The sequence below is a fragment of the Andrographis paniculata genome, unplaced genomic scaffold (assembly GCF_009805555.1).
Source record: "Andrographis paniculata isolate CXL003 unplaced genomic scaffold, ASM980555v1 Contig22END, whole genome shotgun sequence".
In the NCBI taxonomy this organism is placed as follows: Eukaryota; Viridiplantae; Streptophyta; class Magnoliopsida; order Lamiales; family Acanthaceae; genus Andrographis; species Andrographis paniculata.
In genome coordinates, this window is record NW_026137513.1 from 4,701,061 (window position 1) to 4,725,148 (window position 24,088).

Below are 24,088 nucleotides of genomic sequence, written 5' to 3' on the forward strand. Positions count from 1 at the left end.
AGTATTCTCCCATTAGTTCCCTACCAGAGCTTTTCACCTCCATTTCTGTGTCTATTACTTGTCTGGACTTGGGCAACTCATACCATATCCACTCCTCTTGCTTGGTGTGTTATCCAACACTTCTTTAATTCATTTGAACATTGACTACATCGTATGTCAATTGGGCTCCATTTAGAGCCAGTTGTAGGAATTTTGCAGTATATGGGACAAGATTGTCTTAGCTGGGGATCTGATCCATTTTGTTGGATTACATCTGATTTGACTCTTGTCGTCTGATCTCTAGGGCAGCTGGGCATCATTATAATCACTAGTTTAGATTAAAATGGATTCTCCATATGCAAAGATAATTTCTTCCATATTAAATCCCCACTTGAAAGTAGCTTTACAGCTCTTTTTTAAACCTATCCTTTCAATACCATTTTCCACTTTTTTCTCATTAAATTGTGTTTAAAAATTTACTCATCTAATTAATGATGGCATTAAAACTGTAAAGAAGCAAGCTTTCCATTAATAAAAGCTTCTTTAAAGACAAAGATTTGAAACTCACTTCACTTACACTGCACTCAAAGATAACTTAACTGGAAATATACTTTGGTAGATTAATATTTTATCCTCAGTCCTTCACCGAGGATTAAGAACTCCATGAAGTTCAGTTTTCAAAGGGTATGTTCGTTGATTTGTGTTCCACCCAAAAGTCGTTGAGACAGAGGATTCCACGAAAGGCTGCCACATACAATTTTTTATAGCCATAAATATTAAAAACCCCAATTAAAAAAAAGACTCAACACATGGCAAAGATCGAACAGTCTTCAGCTCACTGCTAAAGCAGGTTTAACGAAGCTTCTTATAATAAACAGGAGAAGTAGATCCCTTCATCCCCAGCTCACATGGTTGCATCAAATCGAAGCTGTAAAACTGCAATCAGGTTTAGCTGAAGGGTTCCGGGAGATGGGTCCTCTTGAAATGTTTAGTTCGATTGATTGGGAGCGCGAATCCTACCCCGACTACCAAGATTTCACTGTGCTTCCATTTTTCATCATCTTCTTCCCCACAGTGAGGTTTTTCCTCGACAGATTTGTCTTTGAGGTACCCTTTTCATCTTGAGCTAGTCTTCTGGAGTGAATTTTGATTCTGTGCTCAATTTACGTAGTGTTCAATGAATTCATGGTTCTTGTGTTGCCTGTTTCTTGATGCTTTATTGACACCCTTTTTTTTTTTCTTTCTAAATTTGTGGTTGTGATGCTTAATTTACCACAAAGTTATAACTTCCCATTTCCAGAAATGTTGGGATGACACTACTTCATTGAGGTGTTGGGTTAATTTTGGATAATAGAAACAAATGTAAGCTCAATAAAGAACTTCAATAGATATACTGCGGATATGAGAATCTAATTACAGTGTCTATATGGTTGTTGGAATTTAGATTGGAAGCAGAAATGACCAAAGGTTGTGTAAAAGTTAAAGTAGGAAGAAAAGGAGATATCTTGGATGCATATTGGATAAATGTTGCGAGGAACCAGCTCATTGATTTTATTTGGTTTAAGATCAGATTAATGTTCCCTTTTCTTACATATGTAAATCAATTATGATTCTGCGCTGGCTAAGTGACGATGACGTACTAAGTCATTACAGTGCTGATTTGACCAAACGAGCAAAATCGGCGTATATTTACACATAGTACAAAATATGGTGAGTCATAATATAACATATTCAGAATTATAATATTATTATAAATATGCTCATATATGTATAAATATATGCTGTTGATATGTATAATATATACTGATCCGGTCAAATAACACCATGCCGACTTCAACAGCTGATTTATACTCATCAATTATAGTATTCTTTGTGATGTTGGAGGGTTCTTGATTTAGTTTCTTAAGGGGTCTTGATCCAAGAGTTTGCTTCGCCGTTTTAGGGAGTTGATTCTCTCATTAAACTTGCATATGTGCCACAAAAGCTTTGCCAACTATGTTCTTTTAAAGGCCTGTCTTATTTCGTAAGTCTTCTCACTCAATTTAGTGTCGGCAAATGTGACACAGAAGCTTGGTAGATGGTTGATATTTGGGAAGAGAGCCCCGCAGGTGAAGAATGAGACTATAGAGCAAGAAAAGAAGATCCGAAAGTTCAAAGAATCGGCATGGAAATGCATATATTTTCTATCAGCCGAGATTTTTGCACTTGGTGTGACGTACAACGAACCGTGGTTCACAAACACAAAGTACTTTTGGACAGGGCCAGATAATCGGGCATGGCCTGATCAAATGTGCAAGTAAAAATTTCATTCCCTTTTCACTAAATGGGAGGATAGCTATTTTAACATGTATATTTTTACTAGCCGAGTGATCGATTATTGATGGACAGATCTAAATTGAAAGCACTTTACATGTATACCGGCGGGTTTTACATGTACTCCATATTTGCTCTGATATTTTGGGAGACACGGCGATCTGACTTCGGGGTTTCTATGGGTCATCACGTCGTATCTTCCCTTCTCATAGTCCTATCATACATATTCAGGTACGTAAAATTCGATCTGTAAACAATTAATAACAGCACCTCTACCATATCACATACATACATACATATATATGTATATATCTTGTTTTTTGGTCATCGCAGGTTTGTACGTGTAGGTTCAGTTGTATTGGCACTTCACGACGCCACTGATGTATTCCTCGAAATAGGGAAGATGTCGAAATACAGCGGCGCCGAGAGACTGGCAAGCTGCTCGTTTGTTGCTTTTGTCGTATTATGGGTTCTGCTTCGCCTCATTTACTACCCGTTTTGGGTTTTACGCAGCACAAGGTTCATTTCGTCGTCTCTGTCTATTCCATTGAAACTGAACTTTTGTTGTTTTGTCCTAATCTTGTTTACGACACTGTTTCAGTTACGAATTCATACTGTTTGTTGACAAGGAGAAGCTCAAAGTCGTGGGGCCGATATACTATTACATTTTCAACACTCTTCTTTTCTCGTTGCTTGTCCTTCACATCTACTGGTGGGTGTTGATGTTCCGTATGCTCGTCAAGCAGATCCAAGCTGGCGGACAAGTCAGCGAAGACGTCCGATCGGGTAAAAGCGAAAGCCTAGAATAATCAGAGACATTTTTACCTTAAACTTGCTGTCACTACAACTGTTTCTATCTCTTTCTTTTATCCAGATTCTGAAGATGAAGATTTGCATGAAGATTGATGTTCTGAAAGAATGCGAAGCTGTAATAATTCCTTTACCCGTATTGAGGTATGGATCAAACTTCATGTTTTCTTGCAGTCTCTCTTCTTTTTCCATTTTCCCCTATCCTTAAATAGTGATTATATATGTATATATGTTTTTTTCCTGAATGCAGGCAGATTCAAATTTCAGCTGGGATTTTACTTGAACAGATAGATAGATACATTAAAGTAGTTGTGCATTGTATACAAAGGATATATATATATATATATATATTTTGGTGAGAGAAACTAATGTATTTTACTCAAATGTAAATTCAAGTTTCATTTTGCTTTGTATCATCAAACCAAATGTTGTTATGTAGCAGTTAAGAAAATTTTGGGTTTTTTTTTTTTTTTTTTAAAAAAAAATCTATGTAATTGCTGGAAATCTTGAAGTGGTAAAGAGATTGAATACAAGAAAGAAAAGCCAAAACTTAGGTCTGGTTGCTTGCTTGTCCTAATTTTATGTCTGCAGAGACAATTCCAAGGTACAACCTTGAATGCACAAGGCACAACCCATGAGCTTCTTGATGTGATTTGGTTTAAGAGATTTCACCAACCAGGCTATTAGTAGTTACATCCTCTATTGACTATAAAGTTTTTCTTAACAAAGATTATAGTCAAGGTACAAGTCTTGAACTTATATATATACCTCTTTATCTTCTTACAACCTTTGATCAGCACCTGTCCAAGAAGTTCAAGACCTGCAAAAAAGTATGGCATCTGATCTGAACTCAAAAGGGCTCATTCTGGCATTGGTTGTTTCCTTTTTGTGTCTATCCATGTTCAATGCAAGTGAGCCACCTCTAACATTGGATTATTACAAGTCGACGTGCCCGGAAGTGCTGGATATCGTTAGAAAGGAAATGGAGTGCGCGGTGCTGTCTGATCCTCGAAACGCAGCCTTGATCCTCCGCCTGCATTTCCACGACTGCTTTGTTCAGGTTATCATCTTCACATATTTTTACATCATTTTGTCTGAAAACCGTTTGATGATACGTATACTTTCAGGGCTGCGATGGATCGGTGCTGCTGGATGACACGTACACGCTTCGAGGGGAGAAGAAAGCTCCCAACAACAAGAATGCTCTAAAGGGATTCAGAATCATCGACAGGATCAAGAACAGGATGGAATCCGAGTGCCCCGGAATCGTCTCCTGCGCTGACATCCTCACCGTCGCAGCTAGAGACGCAGTCCTTCTGGTAAGCCATGATCAAGACTTTCTGAAACTTTAGCTGGAATCGAGTTTTTTTCAATTATCTTTTTTCGTCGGTGGATCACAGGTTGGAGGGCCGTATTGGGACGTGCCATTGGGCCGGAAAGACTCCAAGACTGCTGGATACGAGCTGGTCGAATCAAACATTCCGACTGCGGATGAAGGGATCCTTCCGATCATTTCTAAGTTTGTTTACCAAGGCTTGTCCGTCACTGACATGGTGGCTCTTTCCGGTGATCGTCACTTTTTGAAACATCAATATTGAGTTGAAAGGGGTGGATTACGTCTCTTACATTTTTTAAAAAATGGGATCTTGCAGGGGCTCACACGATAGGGATGGCGCGATGCACGAACTTTAGGAATCGAATATACGGAGACTTTGCTGCAACAGCTGGGATCGGAAATCCGGTGTCGCGGCAATACCTGAAGAAGCTGAAGTCGATCTGTCCACCGATCAAAGGGTCGGACAACAATGAGACAGCAATGGACAATGTCACGCCGGACCTGTTCGACAACTCTTATTATCATGTCCTGATGAGAGGGGAGGGAGTGATGAACTCCGATCAGGAGCTTTATTCGAGCTTTTTAGCAGTTCAGACGAAGAAGCTCGTGGCGAAGTATGCCGAGAACCCCATCGCTTTCTTCGAACAGTTCTCGGAATCCATGGTGAGGTTGGGAAACATTACCAATCCTGAGACTTATGAAAATGGAGAAGTTAGGAGAAACTGCAGGTTTGTGAATACATGAGGATGGCCTGGGGGGCGAGTTGTGTTTCTTTGGAGGATTCTTGAAATTCAGGTCTCCTCGTTGGATTCATTTTGTTGTTATTATTCATCATGAGATGCAATATTGCAATATGTATTCTTGTCTCAACTGATTTTCAGTTATCTATGGAAACTTATATATACACAAAGCAACTTATTATGTTCACAAATGACAAAAAAGATGACATTTTTTATCATTCAGCGTGGTGACAAAAACATGGGCCTCAAATTGTAATGGATTAGAGTGAAAATGCAGTGGCGATAAATTGATTGATTTTGGAAACAGAAAAGTGGGTTGAGTGGAAAATCGAAATAATGACAATAGAAATGTCAAACTAAACTGAATCAGACCATTATAAATCCCTCCACCTTTAGCTTTCACGCAAAATCGAATTCAGGGCAAAATTGATGGCTGCCGGGCTCTGATGATGACGCGAGAAAAACTATAGGGAAAAAACCTCACTCCAAGTTCGTCTGTGATCGATCGATCGTTTTAACAAATTTTAGGTATCTTGTCGAGCTTCTTGACTTGGGCACTATTGTTCTTGTTGCGACCGTTCATATTTGCCCTTGGCTTTGCATTTTGATCTTGTCTTCTCGGCTTGGTTTCTTCGAAGGTATTCGATGGGCTTTCTTATGAGAAATACATGAATGCGATCACTACGATTTCTTGCAGATGTGGTTAAAGTAGCTCTGTGTAAGGTCTATAGGTAGGTGAGGAAGTTGGGAAGATTTGGGCAAAATTGGATAATTGTTACTCCGATTAGGTTTTATCCATAATTTCTGGATCAATTTATACATTTGATTTGAATTGGTGAAGGGTATGGTTTCAGCTTTTTTTGCTACAAGGTTGGAACCAAGAAGGGAACACTTCGAGGCAGTTTAATCTTAATTTCATTTCTGTATTTTTTTATTTCTTAAGTTTCGATCGAACAACTGACTGATTTTATCTAATGCAAATTTTGCAAACATTTATGTATTGGATTGAGGAAACTGTGGTAGAGGATATGATTTATCCTTTTGTTGTTTCTTGATGTTTACTTCATAATGTTTCCTGGCAGGTTTTGGATTACTGTGTTAATGCCAAAGTGCTATGGTTTTATTACTGAGGAAGTTCTTTGTCTGAAAATTTGAATGGAAAGGGATTCGGAGAGTGATTTGCTAAGTGAATTGCCACAGAGCATTCTAGAAACGATCCTCACGAAACTGCCGATTCGCGATGCTGTAAGAACGAGCATCTTATCGTCCAGGTGGAGATACAAATGGGCTTCCCTGACACACCTTGTGTTCGATGACAGAAGCACGACTCAGTACAACGACAGAGCTCTTGTTCAGGACAGGATTGTGAATTTCATTACAAGATTTTTGTTTCTCCACGACGGGCCGATCCACAAGTTCTTCCTAACCAGCTCGTATCTGGAAACCTCTCCTGATATTGATCAGTGGATGCTTTTTATTTCGCGGAAAGATGTCAAAGAGTTGGTTCTTGAATTGGGAGAAGGCGAGTGGTTCCGGGCGCCATCTTCTATCTTCTCTTGCAAGAATCTTACACGCCTGGAGCTTGTCCGGTGTGAACTGAACCCTCCTGTTCATTTCAAAGGTTTCTTGTTCTTAAAATACCTAAATCTTCAGCAAGTTCTGATTCCCCCGGAAGATATCGAATATCTCATTTCAAGCTGCCCCTTGCTCGAGAGCCTGACATTGTCCTACTTTGATAGCTTAGAGCTGACTGTCAGCGCTCCGAATCTGAAGTTCCTAATTTTGGAAGGCGAGTTTAAGGATTTATGTCTCATTAATACCCCACTTTTGGTGGCGATATCAGTTGCCATGTACATGACTGACGACATAGCCGAACACTTTGAGCAAAGCTCAAGCTGCAACTTTGACAAGTTTTTAGGCGGCGTCCCAAAGCTTGAAAGGCTTATCGGACATATATACTTTACAAAGGTTAACCCTTTTTGCATATCATCGATTATATACTTGTTTTAAGACCGTGTAGACTCCTTAAAATGCTTTGTTTTGCAGTATCTAAGCATAGGTAACAGTGAAAGACACAATCGAATTACTTACCATAATTTAAAATTCGTGGAGCTTTATCAAGTTAGCTTTGATGACTGGAAAGAAGTCCTCGTTGTGCTTCAGCTGATCGTGAATTCCCCAAATTTAGAAGTTCTTCAAATCTCCGTAAGTTATCTTGTTGATGATAAAATAAAAAATTTGTCTTTATCAACTGTTCTTGAAGTTCAGCTTTGATTATCTTTAATACATTTAGGGTTCTTCAAATCCTTCGGCTGCTGTAGAATCGCCCGACTTTGCTATGTGGGAGGAAAAGATTTCGTGTGGCAATAAGCTGAACAGCTTGAGAACTGTGAAATTGTCTGAGGTGTGCGGTGTGCCTCTTGAAATGAAATTCATCAAGTTTCTGCTCGAGCATTCCCATAGTCTCGAAGAAATGAGCATTACGCCAAGTTTGTATGCGACACAGGGAAAATTGAATATGCTGATTGATTTGGTTAGCTTTCGGAGAGCTTCTCCACGAGCATCCATAACTTTTATTCACGAAGGTGCTTGAGGTTAGTTGCAACTTATAGCCCTTAACTTAGTTAGAGTTTCTTGAAAATCAGACAACCTAAAGGAAATGTGACTTGCTGTTTTGCTTCTCCTTTCGATTTACATTACATTTGTACAGAACGTGTTGGGGGCGAAAGCCATTCTTGTAATGAACTCATTGTTGTCTTAATTTCCAGAATGGTTTTGTTATGGTTTTACTGTCACAAATTTTCTTGCCTGTGAATGCAATGTCAAGAACACCGTTACGTCTGCAACTTACTACATCGAATAATGAACACTTATATATATATATATATATATAAAGGGACCCTTTTCAGTCTATTGGTGAGTTTTGTCAAAACTGAATGTGCATTCTGTACAACAATGATGAATGAGTCCCAAATCAAACCTAAAGACACTGATTGTCTGAACAAACCCTTGTTCTTGTGTCATCATCTTCATCTTCATCCTCATCATCTGGGGCCTGAGAGTTCCATTGCAGGGACAAGCAGAGAAGAGTCATCTGTAAGATCAGAGTACCTCTCCGAAGAGGAGAATTCATTAGCTCTGCATCTTGTAGCCTCTGCCTTCTGTGACGCCTCCCATTTCTCCGCCAGCCCGTCTCCTTCGAGCATCCGAACCACTTCGGACATCTTCGGCCGATGGCTCGGGAGATACTGCATACACAGTAAGGCCACCTGTGCTATCTCCTCAAGCTCGATTCTGTCATAGTTGTTCTTAAGATCCTTGTCTACTAACATGTCCAGCTTCTTTTCTTGATGGATCTTCTTCACCTGAATCATTGTTTTTTTTTTTTTTTTTTTATTTAGACACCACTATGGAATGCTTAAAACTTTAAATTTTTTGTGAGTTTGTTTACTTACCCAGTCAAGAACAGCCCCTTTTTTATTTGCTCCTTTGCCAAATTCCAAGGCCCTCTGGCCAGTGATGAGTTCCAGCAGCAGAATTCCGAACCCGAAAACGTCGGTTTTCTCCGACGACTGCCCCGTCGAGAGATACTCCGGCGCTATATGGCCAACTGTCCCGCGCACGGCCGTAGTGACATGCGAATCGTGGTGATCGAGAAGCTTCGCCAGCCCGAAATCCCCGACAACTGCTTCGTAATAGTCGTCGAGCAATATGTTCGCTGCTTTCACGTCCCGGTGTATGATCTTCGGGTCGCATTGCTCGTGCAAGTATAGCAATCCTCTTGCCGCGCCCAACGCGATTCTTTTCCGAGTTCCCCAATCCAACGACGGCTTGGCTGTCGAAATCAGGCACGCAACGATAAAAAACAGCCGTCGTGATGTAAAACTAGACGTTCGATTTATTTATATGTACCTTTAAGGCGCGAAGCGACGCTGCCATTCGACATGTAGGGGTAAACGAGAAGACGTTCCGTCGGAGTGATGCAAAATCCGTAGAGTCGAAGAAGGTTCCGGTGGACGGCGAGGCTGATCATTTCGACCTCAGTCTGGAACTGAGTGTCCCCTCCGATGTTGTTCCCATCTTTCAGCCTTTTAACGGCTACAACGGTCCCGTCCTGGAGATGTCCTTTGTAGACATTTCCGAAGCCTCCCTTGCCAAGAATGTTCTTGCTGCTGAAGTTGTGTGTGGCAATCTGAAGCTCCCTGAATTGGAATCTTCTCAGGTTTCCCAGACACACTTGTTGATACTGCTGTTCTGAGATTCGGCGAAGACATGTAAGGTTCAGACAGATCGATATTACGATGTTTCTGAATGGTTTTGAGCACTGGATTTACCGTTGATGTCGAAGAATATCTGCTTGTTGTGCTTGTGTTTCCACCAGAGGAGAAACCCGAATCCGAGAATCAGTAAACAGATGCAGCCGAGGCTTGTACCCAATGCTAAGGCTACGTTGCGCCCGAATGGCCTTCCGGATGGCTTCGGATCTTATTACAAAGATTTTGTGAATATGAAACATGTTAGGGAGTGTATTAGGACAAAGAAAACAAGAAAAACAGTGTGTGTGGTATGTTAATTCTTACTCTGTGAAGTGTTCTGAGGGAAAGTTAGAGGCATTTGTCCAAAGCCTTTGCAACCTTTGCCAGTATCACAGATCATAGGATTTCCCAAAATACTGTAATCACCATTAAAGCAATGGAAATCAATCGAATGATCACATCTAAGATAAGAAAAAGTACAGACAGAACTAACTTGAATGTCTTGGCAGAAAGTCCAGGGACTGGTCCGCTCAAATTATTGTAAGACAAGTCCCTGAAAATCATTACACAGAATATCAAGAACAGCTAGCTAAATCATTAATAGGCTCGAAAATGGTGATCAGTTTATTACAGGAACTTCAGCTGAGGCATGCTGCCCAAAGCAGCAGGAATAGTTCCAGTCAGACTGTTGTTGTTCAATCTCCTGTTTGCCAAACAAACTGATGAATTTAAGGATCCAAAACCAGGGCCTGATGCAATTTTTTGAACTGATTCTTACAAATATTGAAGGCTTTTCAGTTCTGATAAAGAAGGAGGAATCTGTCCTGTCATCAAGTTGTCTGAAAGATCAAGTTCTTGAAGCTTTGGGAGCTTTCCCAATTCGGCAGGGATAGGCCCTGATATCTTGTTATCCTGTAAGAGCCTGGAACATAATTTCCATAAATTAAAACATCCCAACAGACAACAGCAATAAGATCCACCATGATCAATTCAATCCTTGTTTTTTCTTACACGCTGCCGAGGTGTGTCAAGTTCCCTATGCTCCTCGGCAGCCTGCCGGATAAGTTCTGGCTTGGAATTGCCCTGAGTTGCAAGAATCATCGATCATTCCCGATTTTGAGACAGAACTTAGGATACATATGATGCAAGAAATGAAAGGGTGTAGACTGTAGAATAATTACAGTGTAATGACAAGATAGTCATGAGAACAAGCAATCATAGACCATCCACATGGATCAACAGAATTCTCATCCCAATTGGCAAGAACTTGATGAGGATCAATCAGGGATTTCTTTATGTCCATCAAAGCTTGCACTGCCATCAACAAAAATTTGAATGAATCATATTTGATTGTTGAAGAAAGTGGATTGAGCAATTAATACTGACCTTCATAGTTCATTCCATTAGGTGTAAGCAAAGCAGCTGCAGAAACACAGAAGCTGAAAAAGACTCCAATCAAGAAAACAGATCTTTCCATGGCAGTGATGATGATGATGAATTAGGAGCTGATTGAAGAACAAAGTTGTAGTGAAGGATTATGTATAGAAAGTGGTTTGTAGCATTGCCACCACTTGTCCAGCAAGGAATATATATATATATATATATATGAATTTTGTGTGTGTAAGAAAGCAACAATTATAGTAACATTTAGGCCCCCAATTGATGGATATGTGTTCAAAAAGTTGGGGGAGGGAAAAAGGAAAAAAAACAAAAAAGATTAAAGGGAAGAATTCCTCCAATCATGCTTTTGTTTGGAGGGTTTCCCTTTTGGCCCCTTTTGCATATTTTTAAATTTGATGAATTCTTGATCGAATTTTGCTTTATTTAGCACTGTGGAAGCATATTTACTATTGTTTCCTACTGAATAAATTTCACAGTATTTGAGTTATTGATATATATAGTTATAACTCAATTCAACACATAAAATGTATTTGTACAACACGTTATATCAACTCTGAACTTAGCATATAATATATATAAAAAAGGTTATAATGTATATAAAAATAAAAAATAAAAAATTATAATGCATCTCTGAATCCGTACCTTCTACGTGTCTTTTAATAATAATAATAATAATAATAATAAAGAAGAATGTATTCATGTCTAATGAAATAAGTTGTATTCTTTTCATTGAATTAAGTGATCTGAGAGTTAGCGATTTTGTATAAAGAATTAAAATCAATGAAAAGTTCAATTTAGATAAAAGTTTTGGAATTTTTTTTTTTTAAAAATACTAAAAATTAACTATTAAAATAAATAAATAAGGTTAGAATCTCGAGATATAGAAGAGTTACTACTCGAGATTCTAAATGCAATGGTTACGTTTGCTAGTGGGAATCCAATTATGTTGTTCTTCTGCCAACTCCACCATCTTTATTCAACATTCTTACATTTTTCATAATTAAACACAAATAACTAATTTGAGCTTCGATTCAATAAATGAAATTGAAAGAAATACTATTAGCTTATTTGTAAGGCTCCAAAAGTGTTGGAGTATTAATTATATATATCAAATATGGTCTCAATATTCAAACAAACAACAATGCAATGCACGTATGCATGAACTTATGTATATATATATATTCATATTCATATAACAATAAATATTTTTGTAGCTAATTAATTTAATGACTATATATATATATATATATACTGTATCTAACTGTCGATTCCCTACACGTGCATTAATATAATTGTGGACGTGGATGATGATGATGATAGTCATTATATATCATGAAGGGTTGACTACTTTTCAAACAAGAATTCCTTTGGATCCCTAAGCCATCAATCATTTCTCCATGTTTGTGTGTTTTGCTTCACTTCACTAAGTGATCAACAATATATATATACATACAAGATACAAGTTCTTTAATTAGCAACTTTTTTTCGATTTGGTAATTATATAATTTTCAAGTAAAAATATACTCCATCCATTCCGCCACAAATGAACTTTTTTTTTTTTTTTTTTTTACGTCTCACGAAAGATGATCCTTTTCTATTTTTGATAATTTTATCAATTTTAAACAAATATAAATCAATTTAATTAAATTTCTAATATTTTACCCTTATGACCATTCAAAACCCCTTTATTTCTATCACTCTCCTCAATTAACATAATTTTTTATCTATCTTTAAAACTCCTCATTTTTTATAAAACTAATTTAGGGTAATGATAAATAAATAAAAATAATTTTTTATTTATTTGTATTATATAAATTTTTATTATTTACAAAATAATATCCATGTTGCATATATTTTCTCGAAATATAATCCTATATTTTTTTAAAATACCAATAATATTGCTCATATAAAAAATAATAAACTAATATCATAACTTATTATTAATAACTTACTAATCTACGCTACCTAAAAAATCGGGTTCATCCCTCACGAGACGTAGGGGTTGAGCGTGTGAACGTGATGTCATGGGTTCAAACTTCCGACGCCTCAAGTCACCTGCCACACATGATTCACCTAGTGTGTTGCCTGTCGAATCTAGTTTGCAGTGTACTAAGTTTAACCGAGGTTTACCCAGTGTGCACTTTCAGATAGCTATTACGAATTCTGACGGCATAGTAATAATAATAATAATAGAAGAGTGAGTGTGTCTGTAACACACTCATGGCCATTGATCACAAATGGAAGATTGGAGTCAAAAAGTGGTCAACAATCACAGCAATTAGGATTGGGGGATTTTGTAATTAAAATAATTCCAACATCAAAGATTTGATGTTAGTGGGTGGATCCCAATTGATTCTTTCATGTTTGTTTAGTTTCAATTCACACCTATGTAATTTGGAAGCTAGCATTACAACACCCAAATATTTAAAAATGAAATATAAAAATGATCATTGAAGCCCTAAATCATGCACAAAACCCTAATTGTTACTCAACTTGTTTATATTTAGATTTATTTTTTGTATTGTTATTGTTATTATTATTATTATTATTTTCCTTGAAATTGAGAAAATTGATGTATATATGCACTCTGGAAGCTATGAAGGGACAAGAAAAATGGAACATCACTAATTAAGCATAAAATTGATCATGAAAAAGATAGCTCTGATGGGAAATTTGGCATCTAAGAGAAAGGGATTGTTTGCCACATTGGAATTATTTAATAAAAACAACAATAAAGATAGAATCGATTCCCATTATAAGTTTTTATTTTTTTATTTTTCCCAAGAATACAAAAAACCTTTTAAAGCTTAGGATTCCTCCATGCATAGTTCAATCCCCACTATTCTATTCATCCCCTCCTGCATTCCATCTGTAATTTTCCATTACCCAAAAAATTAAAATAAATAAATAAAAATCGATGAATCTTGGCATCCTATACCATATTCTAAACATTCCTACAATTCAAAGTACACATGTGTATAGAATGTCATTAAATAGTAAATTTTTAAGTTCTAATCCGTACACATGTTTAATTATTATTTAAACACGTGATGTGCTTCAAGAAAATATGTAGGATTAATATCACAATAATTGAAACTTATACAAATAATAGTGTATATATATAGAAAAAAAAAAGAAGTAAATTAATTAAATCACAAGTTGATGCTTCCAAAATAGTGGAAAATTGTCCCTTAGCTTCAAAGCAAATCAAATATGGGGATCTTTGTCTCTAAAGGGCCACAGAATATATATTGATCGATTTATCATATCATGGGATAAGAACACTATTCTTAGTCCAGTCGTACAAATAGAACTTCTAGTCAAAACAATAATAGATCCAAGAATAAAAGAAATTTAAAATGGCTTACAATAAATAATACTAATATTAATTATTCAAGTACAAAGAAAAGAAACAAAACACCATTCATAGATTTGGTGACACTCATGTATGACTTATCTCTTTGTTGTATACCTGATGCAGAATATAACATATATAGCAATATATTGTCAATCAATCAATCTACCATTTTTATATACAAATATATATAACAAATTTTGTGGCTTTCCCTGAAACTTTCACACAATTTATTCAATATTGACATAGGCAACAAATACAGCAGGGGAATTATTTTGGCATTACAAATTTACAACATATATCACATAACATTACTCCAAACCAAAACAAGATCATAGTTCTATTGTAAACAGATTTTACCTGAAAGGGAGCCTTCTTTCTCTTCATTCCTTCACTGGTTTGCAGCTCTTCGTTGACGCGACGACGGGAGATTCGGAGGATGTAAATCTCGTGAACTTCTGGTACATGATCGATCCGCCACTTCCTAAGTCCTGAAATACTCGTTCATCAGCAATGTATCCTTTTACGTCAAGGGCAGGGATGGAATCGAGTAACTTGGTGCCGTATTCAGCATGAACAGAATAAAAGAACTCCCGGGGATCGAAACAGGACAGCACCCTCTCAACCAGAACTCCAAGATTCCCATGCTTCAAATCATATCCAGCTGTTTCAAAGCTCGCGTAGCTGAAACCATCTTCAGGCGTAACATGGATGGTCGACAGAGCAGTTCCTTCAATGGAGTTCATGGAATAGCCACAAGGCTCGAACTCAAAGTCACAGATAACGGATGCAGGGAGGATGGCTCTTATACCAGAGATGTTAGTCATCGTTGCAGCAGAGGTCGAGCCTTTCTTGTAGAAAGTCGAAGCCTTCTGACTGTCCAAACCAGTCATACACATCTCTAGTGTGTATATGGGATTGAAATTCTTCGAAGGAGCCGAGCAAGCAGAGTACACATGCCACTTCTGTGGCTTATCATTACTCCTAATAACACAGGCTTTGCTACCCTCTGGCCCGAGATTACCAAAATAGGTGTCGAGGAGAGCCACTTCTTTAGTGAAAGATCGATGAGGATATGACTGAGCTCCGGGGAAGATGAAGCTTCCATGAGTGTAGATCACGGCTTGCACCGAAAGGGACAGAGACTCGGCCAATTTGAGTATAGAAGGGATTGCAAGAAGCAGTTTTGTTGTGCCACAGGTTTTGAGGATGATCTTGTAGGAATAGACAAAGAGGCTGGACTCAGAAAGGATGTATGAATCGAAATAGGCATTGGACAATAAATCAACAATTTTGCATTCTGCAGATTCTAGCATTTCATCCAGCTGAGCTTTGGAAAGAGATCTAAGACCCTTTCCATCAGGATCAGCAAAGATGCTTGGCTCAGTGAAGGAGATTTCAAGCCATTTTTTGAAACCTTCGAATCCAATTGGAGAAACAGGGGCAGCCATTTTCCATCAAGTATTACTAACTAGGGAAGCAAATAGAGCAGGTGCAGAAGAGTTTGGCTTATGAAGAAAAAGAGTAATTTCTATAAACCTAAAACTAAACCTAATTTTGTAAACTAGGGCACCAATTTAGGAATCTCAGGATGGCTTGCGAGCACACTGCGAAGAAATGAACCCAAAAATATGTATAAATTAACAATCACAATTATGAATTATGAAACTAATCATAGACATGATTTAGAAATGGTGATTTACGTTGGAATATGCAGCAGATCGAAACTTCTTGATGCCTCCGTTCGGTCGAATGTCCTCGATGCTGTAACCAAATGAAGCTTCATATAATGACGATATACTGTTGGACTTCTTTTTCCCACCTTTAGACTCTATTAGATCATCAACTCTTTCTGCAGAACGTCAAAACGTAACAAAGTGACGTTGAATCAGAAATCAAAAATCGCATAATGAACAAACATGCATACAATATGTGGGAGAATTGACTCTCAATTTTGGCTATATAAGTAACAACTATGCAACTGTGTAGTGTTGGATCAACAAATCTTCAGTTCTAAGTGCAACTCAATCTAAATAAAATCCTAAACGAAGATAAACAAATCCAGGCATTTAAAAATAGGTTTGTAATCGTTCCGCTGGCAAAAATGATCACTACGTAATCAAACGATAGCAATGTCACCTAAAATTACAAACCTTAAAAATTCAACTGAGTAAAACAAAGAAACCTTTTACATAAGATACAAATAACAGCACTCAGTCTCAGCCTCTCAGGATCATCTACGGATTTCACAATGCCAATTTTGCCGTACGAACTGTTGATTTTGGATTGTGTTTTTGAGCGAGAGTTCGCTTATATAGATGATAACCCAGAACGCTTTGCCACCCTAATATTTTGAAAGTTACGGTCTTATCCCTATTTAATGCTTCTTGCGATTTATTAGCAAATACTCCCTTCATGTAAAATACTTATTTGGTTTGGACAAGATTTTAATATAGTGTGTATTTTATTATTATAATTTTTTTAACATTTAAAGTGTTTTTTTTTTTTGCTAATTCTTTTGTTTGTTTGTTTCTACAGTGTATAATCTTTGTTAGACATATTCCATTTCCTTACGTTGCTTACAAAAATCACAATTGAGAAATGGACAATGTGTATTTATTTGTCGGTTATTTTATTTAATTTTTACAATTTTATTTAAAAATAGATTATTTAATTTTTAAATTTTTTAATTTTTACAATTTTCTAAATTATACTGCAGTGTCTAATATCATAAATATCCTTTCAATTTACAATATCATTACTTTTATATTATACAATACTAATAAGAATTATTTTTATTTATGTCTATTTTTTTATTACAACTCAATATAATACTAATGTTATCTACTTACAAAAAGTGAATTATTTTTATTTATGTCTATTTTTTTATTACAACTCAATATAATACTAATGTTATCTACTTACAAAAAGTAAACAGCCACCTTTTAATGGGACGGACAAAGTATTTGGATCTCATATTAAATAACATCCCAATTTTTATTAAAACATCCAAAAAAAATAAAAAATAAAAATCACTAACTAAATACAATAATATTTCTTTTACCAATTTTCATTTATCTAATTGTCCAATTCACAATAATATTTCTTTTGCAACGATTCGTTCAAATTGTTGTTTTCTTTTATATACATTTTTCAAATAAGTTATTTATTTTACTAAATGAAAATTCAATTATCATTATTAATTTTTTTTTATAATTTTATTTATAATTTCACGCACTTTAATCCTACGAAAAAACTGCTCACCTACCACGAGGGCAGCAAAATATTTTTGGACAATTTGGAGTAGGTAGGGCTAATTAGGGAATTGGTATATTTGTATAGATATTCTATAGCATTACATATTTCCAAAGTATTTCACCAATCTTTAAGTAATAATGATTACTTTTTCATAGTAAAAAAAAAAAAAAAAAATACAAAAATATAATAATTTTTTACTTAAAAAAATAAAAATATTTTAAAATACAAATCCAAAAAAAAAAAAGTAAATATAAATTTAAATAAGGGAATAAATATTGTCACACATAATATAAAAGGATCGTTGCTTTATTGTAGCATATTAAGACTAGAAGGTAGTGTGCAGTTCTCGCAAAAAATGCTATTGAAAAAATGTTTATTTTAAATTTAAATTTTTATTTAAATAGAATTTTAATATGATATTTAATAATATGAAATAATATAACTTACTTAAAATCATACAATTTAAATAGTAGTGATTTTAATTTGAGGTGGAAGTTAAACAAATCCTAAACCCCAAGTAAATACAAATGATTTTGAAGTAATAATTCAGATGATGGAGGTGCATTGTTGTGCGGGCTAATAAGTCAAGATAAGATAAAATTGCATGTTCAATGAAGTAATAAAATACAGACATATATATATATTTATTTGTGTCAGTTATTTATTTATTTATTTATAAAATACTAGTAATATATTTTCGTATATGTATTTGTGAGCTGTGATGTTATTTTTCATTTTAAAAAATAATAGTACTAATATATTCGGTTTATAATGCTGATATAATTATAAATATAGTTATTTTTTATTTTAACTAGCTTTAAAAATCTTAGACTGGTAAACCAAAAACGTGTTGGAAAGTGCGCTTTTCCACCTCAATAAGTGCGACTTTTTCCTGCTTTTTTTTCTTGGCTCTTTCCACAGTGTGCCGAGTCTACTTCGCGCTGCAGCTCAGGTGAAGAAATCTGTGAGTTTTTCAACTGTTTCTTTTCTAAATTGCCTGTCTGCTTTGGATCTGCAGCTCGATCTCGCGTTTCGATTTGGTTCTGCTTGAACTCTTTTGTTTCTTATTGAAGGTCAGATTTATAAGCAGAGCAGGAGCAGAAGGGAAGAAGAATGGGATACATTGGAGCACATGGAGTAGCGGCATTGCATAGGCATAAGTACAGTGGAGTGGATAACTCATTGGTATCTAAATATGTGCTGCAGCCGTTCTGGACTCGCTGCGTTAATCTTTTCCCACTTTGGATGCCGTGAGTGCGGTCAAAAAACTTCCTACTTCTTAGTTCATCTTGTTTTGATTTTGACTTGCATCTTTTTGAATTACATTGATTTGTCCGGAAATGACGATTTTAGGGAATAAAAAATTTATTTGACAAGTAATGGGAACTTAGTTATGTAAAAAGCTATTTTGAATCGGAATTTTATTCAAGGTAGGTTGCTTGTCAATGGTCATAGTTTTAGGAGATATAGTGGTTAGAGATCATTGAATCTTTGTTATAAGTTATAACTGATCTGCATTATGGTGTTCTTTTGTTTACGGTTACCATTCTTGGTCTTAGAGACATGGCTGTTGGTGAAAGCAATCACAAATATTAGTGATGCTGTATGCTGTGTGCTGCTGAATTGTTTTAATGAATAACTCTAGTCCTAATTTGCTGTGTGCCTTTTTTAGGTAGCTGGTTTTGGATTAATTGATGTGCACTGTCTAGTTTCATGTAAAGTAGTTGATGTGATTCGGAGAATTTTAATGCTGTTGATCTTGATTCAAATTGTTCTGTCTGTTCACCTGACTTCTATTGACTGTTGTTGACTTGCTTCTGTTTCACTTTTGTGCATGTAACCGGGAATTTTCAGGCCGAACATGGTAAATTGTTATTACGACCTTTTACAAGTTTGTTTTTGTACTGATTTATTTGTATTATTTTCCATCAGCTCATTGTGTGATTTCTCTCTTTCGTCTAGATTACACTTACAGGATCTATGTTCTTGGTTACATCTGCATTGCTTGGCTGGGTAAAGGATCTCCTTCTCTCTCTCATTTGCCATGTGGTTTTGCAATATAGTAACATATTAATTAACTTCATATCTTTTCCGGTGTGTATGATCACTATGAATGACTTCTACAGATCTATTCCCCTAAACTAGATTCACCTCCTCCAAGATGGGTTCATTTTGCCCATGGATTGCTGCTTTTTTTATATCAAGTAAGCTCGGGTATCTGTTATCATATTATTTTCCATTGCTAGTAATTCTTTTGTCCTTTGTAAATAGAAATTAAATTTCTTGTATACAATATATTTATTTAGCTATATCGCTAGGAATAAAATTGTAGAACTCGGAATATCGAATGCAAACTGAAAATTGAGTGTCCAGTAGAGTCAAATGCCGGATTGACTCGAGAACTGATGACGCCTGAGTTCATGACTTACGGAACACTAGAAGATATGTATAAAACCAAATTAAGAAAAACCATTGACACTATCAATGATGATCACAAGTTACAGTTGAATGACCCAAGCTAAATGTTATCTATATGCATGGGCAAGTACCATTTTTCAACATTTATTGATTGGATTCTCTAAATTATTGCTAGACATTTGATGCTGTTGATGGGAAACAAGCAAGAAGAACAAATTCTTCTAGTCCTCTTGGAGAACTCTTTGATCATGGTGACTTTTCCCCCTTATGATTGTCCTATATTCTCTTGTGTTCTATTATTTCATTGCCTTTTATCTTTCAAATTTCTTTAGTGCTGACCATATTCATCTATTGTGTCATTGCCTGGTTGAAACTGCAGGATGTGATGCACTTGGATGTGCGGTACGTACTTAATATTTCTGATTCTATCAGGGTGTTGGGATCCTGTAGCTTGTAAATGTTCTGTAATTTTTATTTTTTATTTTTCATCTTCCAGTTTGAAGCCTTGGCCTTTGGAAGCACTGCCATGTGTGGTGGGAGCACTTTTTGGTTCTGGGTTATATCTGCAGTCCCTTTTTACTGTGCTACATGGGAGCAGTAAGTGACTGTTAGGCTGATTCACAAACTTGGTTCAATACATGGGCTTTAAGCATCTCATTTGTTATAAAATAGGAAAAGCTGTATTTCAAATCTCACATATGCTTTGTTCACAATTTTTCTCAGGATTGTTAACCTTGCTGCTACCATTATTTAATCTTTCGTGCTAAGCTAGTCTGAAATCTCTATAGTTTATTGAAATGATATGTTTTTGTATTTTATGTGCAGCTATTTCACCAATACCCTTATTCTTCCAGCCATAAATGGACCTACTGAAGGCCTTATGTTGATATATATGATTCATTTCTTCACAGCTGTTGTTGGTATTATTTCTATTCGTTATCACCTGTGCTTTATAGTTCAACATATTAGGTGGTGTTGAAAAAAAAGATGTTTTTTCTTTTAATGGTGGAATTAATGAAATAATGCTGTATTTATGGCGGTTTATTACAATGAGAAATAAGAAACAAAATGACAATATAATCTACTATAATCAAACAGAACCCATAGACATATAGGAAACTAAATCAAAAGGACAGTACTTAACAGGTCATATATTATGAAATGATCTATTCTATAGAAACAAATCTGCTATCGGACAGTGTACATAATTAACTCTTACGGACTTTCTTTTCAGGTGCTGGGTGGTGGGCTCAACCGTTTGGCAAATCTATTCCATTCTTTAGTTGGATTCCATTTATAAATGGTATGTTAGGCAAATTATTAGATTCGTAATAGTTCAACTAATTGTTTATATTCATGATCATATGCGTGTTTCCAAGCTAGGCTGTGCTCTTTATCAACTCTGGTTTCTGGATGTATAATTGTAATTTTATTGGCTGCTCAGGCTTTGTCCTTATTCATTACGATATTTGCTTAATGTGATGTGTTTATTCTCTCAAAGTTTGTATAATCTCTTTCTTGCATTTCTCCTATGTCATGGGTTGGCTTTCGTATTATAAATTCTTTTCTCAATTTATTGCAGAATTCCCAATGTATAAAGCTGCGTTGTTACTGATGATCATTTTTGCTGTTATACCTACAATCTCATTCAAGTGAGTGTATTTTCTATTGTTGATGGGAAGTATGCTTGTAAGCAAAACTAGCTTAATGTTGCATATCACATTTGGTGAACTCATGAAGCAATTTGGTATTGAGTTTTTGTCTTGTTGATTGGAGATCACACACAAACACATGTATATATCAATATGCACATATAATCACACACACACACACACATATATATATATACATATTCACATGCGAAGCAATATTTAGATAAGAGTGAAATTGATGCAACACATGCCATCTGTTTCAGATTAATATAATTACTCAAAAAAAAAAAATTATCTTCCTAGATTGTGCTCTAGTTCACGTACCTCATCGATTCTTCTGTGGTAAAAAAAGGTGAACTGTCTTTTCTAATGTTTTTGTGCAGTGTGTACAATGTTCATAAGGTTGTTGAGGCCAGAAAAGGAAGTATGCTACTAGCTTTGGCAATGGTATGCTTGTACATCACATGAATTATAGCTCAGTTTTGTGCTCGCCTAATGACTAATGATCTCATTTTTTGCCAGCTATTTCCCTTTGCTGTGCTATTGGGTGGAGTTCTTGTGTGGTATGATCCTTGATCCCTTTTCTTACTTTAGTATTTTCGACCGTTAATCATTGAGTATAACTATTCAGGAACTACCTGTCTCCTTCTGATTTGATGGGAAACTATCCGCACCTCATCATCTTGAGTATTGGGCTGGCATTCGGTTTTCTTGTGGTAAGATGTCTCCATAGTCCATACTTTGGCACCTTATATATGCAGTTTAATTTTTTCAGAAGTTTATTAGTGGGTACTATTGGCTTCTCCTGCCTCTTGGATTATTATGCCATATGATAAAATATGCAAGCAGTAACAACTTAGTTTCCAAGGGTTGCATTTATTATTCCGAGCACTTACATTACGCTGATTCATTTGTTGTTACTATACTTTATTGGTGTTTCTAGTTCTGATGGCTTAAAAAACTGTTTTGCAGGGAAGGATGGTTCTTGCTCACCTATGTGATGAGCCAAAGGGCCTAAAAACAAATATGTGCATGGTATGATCATTTCTCAAGTTTAATATTTGTGGATTGCACATCATGCAGCAACACGTTGATACACATAATCACATATATATGTTTGTATATTCTTGTGAGGAATCATTGTGCTAATTTTGATATAAATTCGATATCAGCAAATACTTTTTAACAACAGACATGCCTTTGTTTTTTAAAACTATAGCTGTACCTTGTACAATAGATTTCTCGTTTTACACTCTGAAATGAATTGATTGCCGTTTCACACTCTGCAGTCTTTGTTGTATCTGCCGTTGGCCATTGCAAATGCACTCTCTGCCACGCTAAATGACGGGTTCGAGGCAGCTTAAATTCTGCCATGATGATTTCTTTTCATGTCTTGCCTCTTGTGATTCTTACTCCTAACTTTTCTTTTGATCACCAGAGTCCCCTTAATTGACGAGTTCTGGGTTCTTCTCGGCTTTTTTGCATACACAGGTAGAACAACTCTTCTGCTGATGATTTCCTGTCCTGGCATTCTTAGTTGCATATTCTTCATTACAAACATCAATAGGCTCAGGAAATTCACCAGTTAATTATCAAAGCCACAGTTAACTCTATACATAGTTTCTTTTCCTGACCACTTTGCATGTTAAATTTGAGTGAAATTTTCCTTCGCCGTGCGCAGTGCTGCTCTATCTTCATTTCGCAACGTCGGTTATTCACGAAATCACAACCGCCCTGGGAATTTACTGCTTCAGGTTAGGTGTTTTTGTCGGTCTTCAACCTTGTTTTGGTAATCAATACCTTCTAATATCGCCTCTGTTTGATTTTACAACTCAATGCAGGATAACTAGGAAAGAGGCATGAACTGTGTGATTTACCACCATATCAAATGGATTCATGAGGAGTAATTCGAGGATTCCAACAGTGATTACTTCAGGCAGATTGGTAATGTCATCCTCCCTTGAATCTCCCCCGTAATTTCGCGTTTCTTCGATGATCCATTCTCCATCGACATCGATCGATTGCAACCCTAGTGGTTTCTGAAAAAAAACAAAAAATCAGTAGTAGACTCGTAGTTCATTTGGGCTTTAAGGGCTCTTAGGCCCAAAACATGAAATTTTGGGCCGTATTTAACTTTCTTGAGAGGTCCATGGAGTGGGGTCCAGAGGAAATCCACACCCTTGATTATAAGGGACCCACACAATGAAGGGTGGATGGATTTCTGATGGTGTCTGCATGTTTTCTAAAGCACAGATTGATCATTAATTAAATGTCCCTAATAATTGCAGCAAGTATGGACCTGAATGCATTTTTGTAATATAATTTAGGGCACACAATTATTATTACAGGAAGTTAACAAGTGTTAATCAATCCAAAACAGTAATGAGTGATATATGTATGCATATATTATGGGGTAGGGCGTGCCTGGTGGCCATCATGTCCTAATTTTGGACGTGCCTTAGTGCACACTAGCTGTTGTTCTTAAATCCGAAAAAGAAAAAGAAAAAGAAAATTGCTACACTAACAACTATTTGTGGTATATAATAATAAAAGGCGTGTTATGTCACAAA

At 36.1% G+C, this 24,088-nt stretch overlaps 6 protein-coding genes across 14 annotated transcripts; 4 read left to right on the top strand and 2 right to left on the bottom strand.

Moving 5' to 3' along the window:
* The first annotated feature begins 799 nt into the window (after positions 1–799).
* LOC127245509 (ASC1-like protein) lies at positions 800–3,515 on the top strand. Of its 2 annotated transcripts, none has more exons than XM_051266443.1 (7): positions 800–1,086; positions 2,046–2,275; positions 2,368–2,523; positions 2,626–2,811; positions 2,894–3,078; positions 3,167–3,246; positions 3,353–3,515. In XM_051266443.1, the coding sequence occupies exons 1-6, from the start codon at positions 949–951 to the stop codon at positions 3,196–3,198; spliced, it is 927 nt and encodes a 308-aa protein (XP_051122400.1). In that variant the 5' UTR covers positions 800–948; the 3' UTR covers positions 3,199–3,246; positions 3,353–3,515. The 2 variants fall into 2 exon arrangements, with proteins under 2 accessions (XP_051122400.1, XP_051122401.1); XM_051266444.1 differs by having other exon boundaries at positions 2,049–2,275.
* Positions 3,516–3,611: 96 nt separating this feature from the next.
* On the top strand, positions 3,612–5,356 carry LOC127245507 (peroxidase 11). Its single transcript, XM_051266441.1, has 5 exons — positions 3,612–3,791; positions 3,900–4,162; positions 4,230–4,421; positions 4,503–4,668; positions 4,755–5,356. Exons 2-5 carry the CDS (start codon positions 3,935–3,937, stop codon positions 5,180–5,182), a joined length of 1,014 nt encoding a protein of 337 aa, XP_051122398.1. The 5' UTR covers positions 3,612–3,791; positions 3,900–3,934; the 3' UTR covers positions 5,183–5,356.
* Positions 5,357–5,494: 138 nt separating this feature from the next.
* Positions 5,495–7,948, top strand: LOC127245502 (F-box/FBD/LRR-repeat protein At1g13570). 4 transcript variants are annotated; one of them, XM_051266431.1, is made up of 5 exons: positions 5,495–5,706; positions 5,817–5,909; positions 6,261–7,146; positions 7,225–7,383; positions 7,472–7,948. In XM_051266431.1, exons 3-5 carry the CDS (start codon positions 6,334–6,336, stop codon positions 7,769–7,771), a joined length of 1,272 nt encoding a protein of 423 aa, XP_051122388.1. In that variant the 5' UTR covers positions 5,495–5,706; positions 5,817–5,909; positions 6,261–6,333; the 3' UTR covers positions 7,772–7,948. The 4 variants fall into 4 exon arrangements, with proteins under 4 accessions (XP_051122388.1, XP_051122387.1, XP_051122385.1 ...); XM_051266430.1 differs by having other exon boundaries at positions 5,495–5,909; XM_051266428.1 differs by lacking the exon at positions 5,817–5,909 and having other exon boundaries at positions 5,495–5,816.
* Positions 7,949–8,033: 85 nt separating this feature from the next.
* On the bottom strand, positions 8,034–11,002 carry LOC127245500 (protein NSP-INTERACTING KINASE 2). Its single transcript, XM_051266425.1, has 11 exons — positions 10,821–11,002; positions 10,616–10,748; positions 10,446–10,517; positions 10,213–10,356; positions 10,066–10,137; positions 9,928–9,987; positions 9,759–9,850; positions 9,513–9,662; positions 9,091–9,432; positions 8,634–9,013; positions 8,034–8,543 (listed from the first exon to the last, which is right to left on the bottom strand). Exons 1-11 carry the CDS (start codon positions 10,909–10,911, stop codon positions 8,223–8,225), a joined length of 1,857 nt encoding a protein of 618 aa, XP_051122382.1. The 5' UTR covers positions 10,912–11,002; the 3' UTR covers positions 8,034–8,222.
* Positions 11,003–14,377: 3,375 nt separating this feature from the next.
* Positions 14,378–16,455, bottom strand: LOC127245505 (S-adenosylmethionine decarboxylase proenzyme-like). 2 transcript variants are annotated; one of them, XM_051266436.1, is made up of 3 exons: positions 16,376–16,455; positions 15,894–16,042; positions 14,378–15,797 (listed from the first exon to the last, which is right to left on the bottom strand). In XM_051266436.1, the coding sequence occupies exon 3, from the start codon at positions 15,639–15,641 to the stop codon at positions 14,574–14,576; it is 1,068 nt and encodes a 355-aa protein (XP_051122393.1). In that variant the 5' UTR covers positions 15,642–15,797; positions 15,894–16,042; positions 16,376–16,455; the 3' UTR covers positions 14,378–14,573. The 2 variants fall into 2 exon arrangements, with proteins under 2 accessions (XP_051122393.1, XP_051122391.1); XM_051266434.1 differs by having other exon boundaries at positions 16,344–16,453.
* A 1,834-nt stretch (positions 16,456–18,289) lies between these two features.
* On the top strand, positions 18,290–23,462 carry LOC127245506 (choline/ethanolaminephosphotransferase 1-like). Of its 4 annotated transcripts, XM_051266440.1 has the most exons (19): positions 18,290–18,412; positions 18,522–18,698; positions 19,303–19,312; positions 19,411–19,461; positions 19,575–19,652; positions 20,042–20,117; positions 20,246–20,268; positions 20,363–20,463; positions 20,692–20,786; positions 21,101–21,169; positions 21,449–21,518; positions 21,902–21,965; positions 22,041–22,081; positions 22,150–22,234; positions 22,491–22,553; positions 22,808–22,866; positions 22,957–23,009; positions 23,200–23,272; positions 23,360–23,462. In XM_051266440.1, the coding sequence occupies exons 2-19, from the start codon at positions 18,562–18,564 to the stop codon at positions 23,379–23,381; spliced, it is 1,170 nt and encodes a 389-aa protein (XP_051122397.1). In that variant the 5' UTR covers positions 18,290–18,412; positions 18,522–18,561; the 3' UTR covers positions 23,382–23,462. The 4 variants fall into 4 exon arrangements, with proteins under 4 accessions (XP_051122397.1, XP_051122395.1, XP_051122394.1 ...); XM_051266438.1 differs by having other exon boundaries at positions 18,298–18,400; positions 18,522–19,312; XM_051266437.1 differs by having other exon boundaries at positions 18,311–18,412; positions 18,527–19,312.
* Positions 23,463–24,088: the final 626 nt, after the last annotated feature.

Bases quoted from the DNA above. Each gene is read 5' to 3' on its own strand.
- LOC127245509 (XM_051266443.1), top strand. From the start codon at position 949: ATGGGTCCTCTTGAAATGTTTAGTTCGATTGATTGGGAGCGCGAATCC. The intron at 2,276-2,367 runs GTAAAAATTTCA...ATTGATGGACAG, and splicing joins TGGCCTGATCAAATGTGCAA to ATCTAAATTGAAAGCACTTT. The intron at 2,812-2,893 runs GTTCATTTCGTC...ACACTGTTTCAG, and splicing joins TGGGTTTTACGCAGCACAAG to TTACGAATTCATACTGTTTG.
- LOC127245505 (XM_051266436.1), bottom strand. From the start codon at position 15,641: ATGGCTGCCCCTGTTTCTCCAATTGGATTCGAAGGTTTCAAAAAATGG.
- LOC127245507 (XM_051266441.1), top strand. From the start codon at position 3,935: ATGGCATCTGATCTGAACTCAAAAGGGCTCATTCTGGCATTGGTTGTT. The intron at 4,422-4,502 runs GTAAGCCATGAT...GGTGGATCACAG, and splicing joins CTAGAGACGCAGTCCTTCTG to GTTGGAGGGCCGTATTGGGA. The intron at 4,669-4,754 runs GTGATCGTCACT...GGGATCTTGCAG, and splicing joins TGACATGGTGGCTCTTTCCG to GGGCTCACACGATAGGGATG.
- LOC127245500 (XM_051266425.1), bottom strand. From the start codon at position 10,911: ATGGAAAGATCTGTTTTCTTGATTGGAGTCTTTTTCAGCTTCTGTGTT. The intron at 10,357-10,445 runs GTAAGAAAAAAC...ATTATGTTCCAG, and splicing joins TTGACACACCTCGGCAGCGT to GCTCTTACAGGATAACAAGA. The intron at 9,014-9,090 runs GTACATATAAAT...TGATTTCGACAG, and splicing joins CGTCGCTTCGCGCCTTAAAG to CCAAGCCGTCGTTGGATTGG.
- LOC127245506 (XM_051266440.1), top strand. From the start codon at position 18,562: ATGGGATACATTGGAGCACATGGAGTAGCGGCATTGCATAGGCATAAG. The intron at 20,118-20,245 runs GTGACTTTTCCC...TTGAAACTGCAG, and splicing joins TGGAGAACTCTTTGATCATG to GATGTGATGCACTTGGATGT. The intron at 23,010-23,199 runs GTAGAACAACTC...CGCCGTGCGCAG, and splicing joins CGGCTTTTTTGCATACACAG to TGCTGCTCTATCTTCATTTC.
- LOC127245502 (XM_051266430.1), top strand. From the start codon at position 6,334: ATGGAAAGGGATTCGGAGAGTGATTTGCTAAGTGAATTGCCACAGAGC. The intron at 7,147-7,224 runs GTTAACCCTTTT...TTTGTTTTGCAG, and splicing joins GACATATATACTTTACAAAG to TATCTAAGCATAGGTAACAG. The intron at 7,384-7,471 runs GTAAGTTATCTT...TAATACATTTAG, and splicing joins TAGAAGTTCTTCAAATCTCC to GGTTCTTCAAATCCTTCGGC.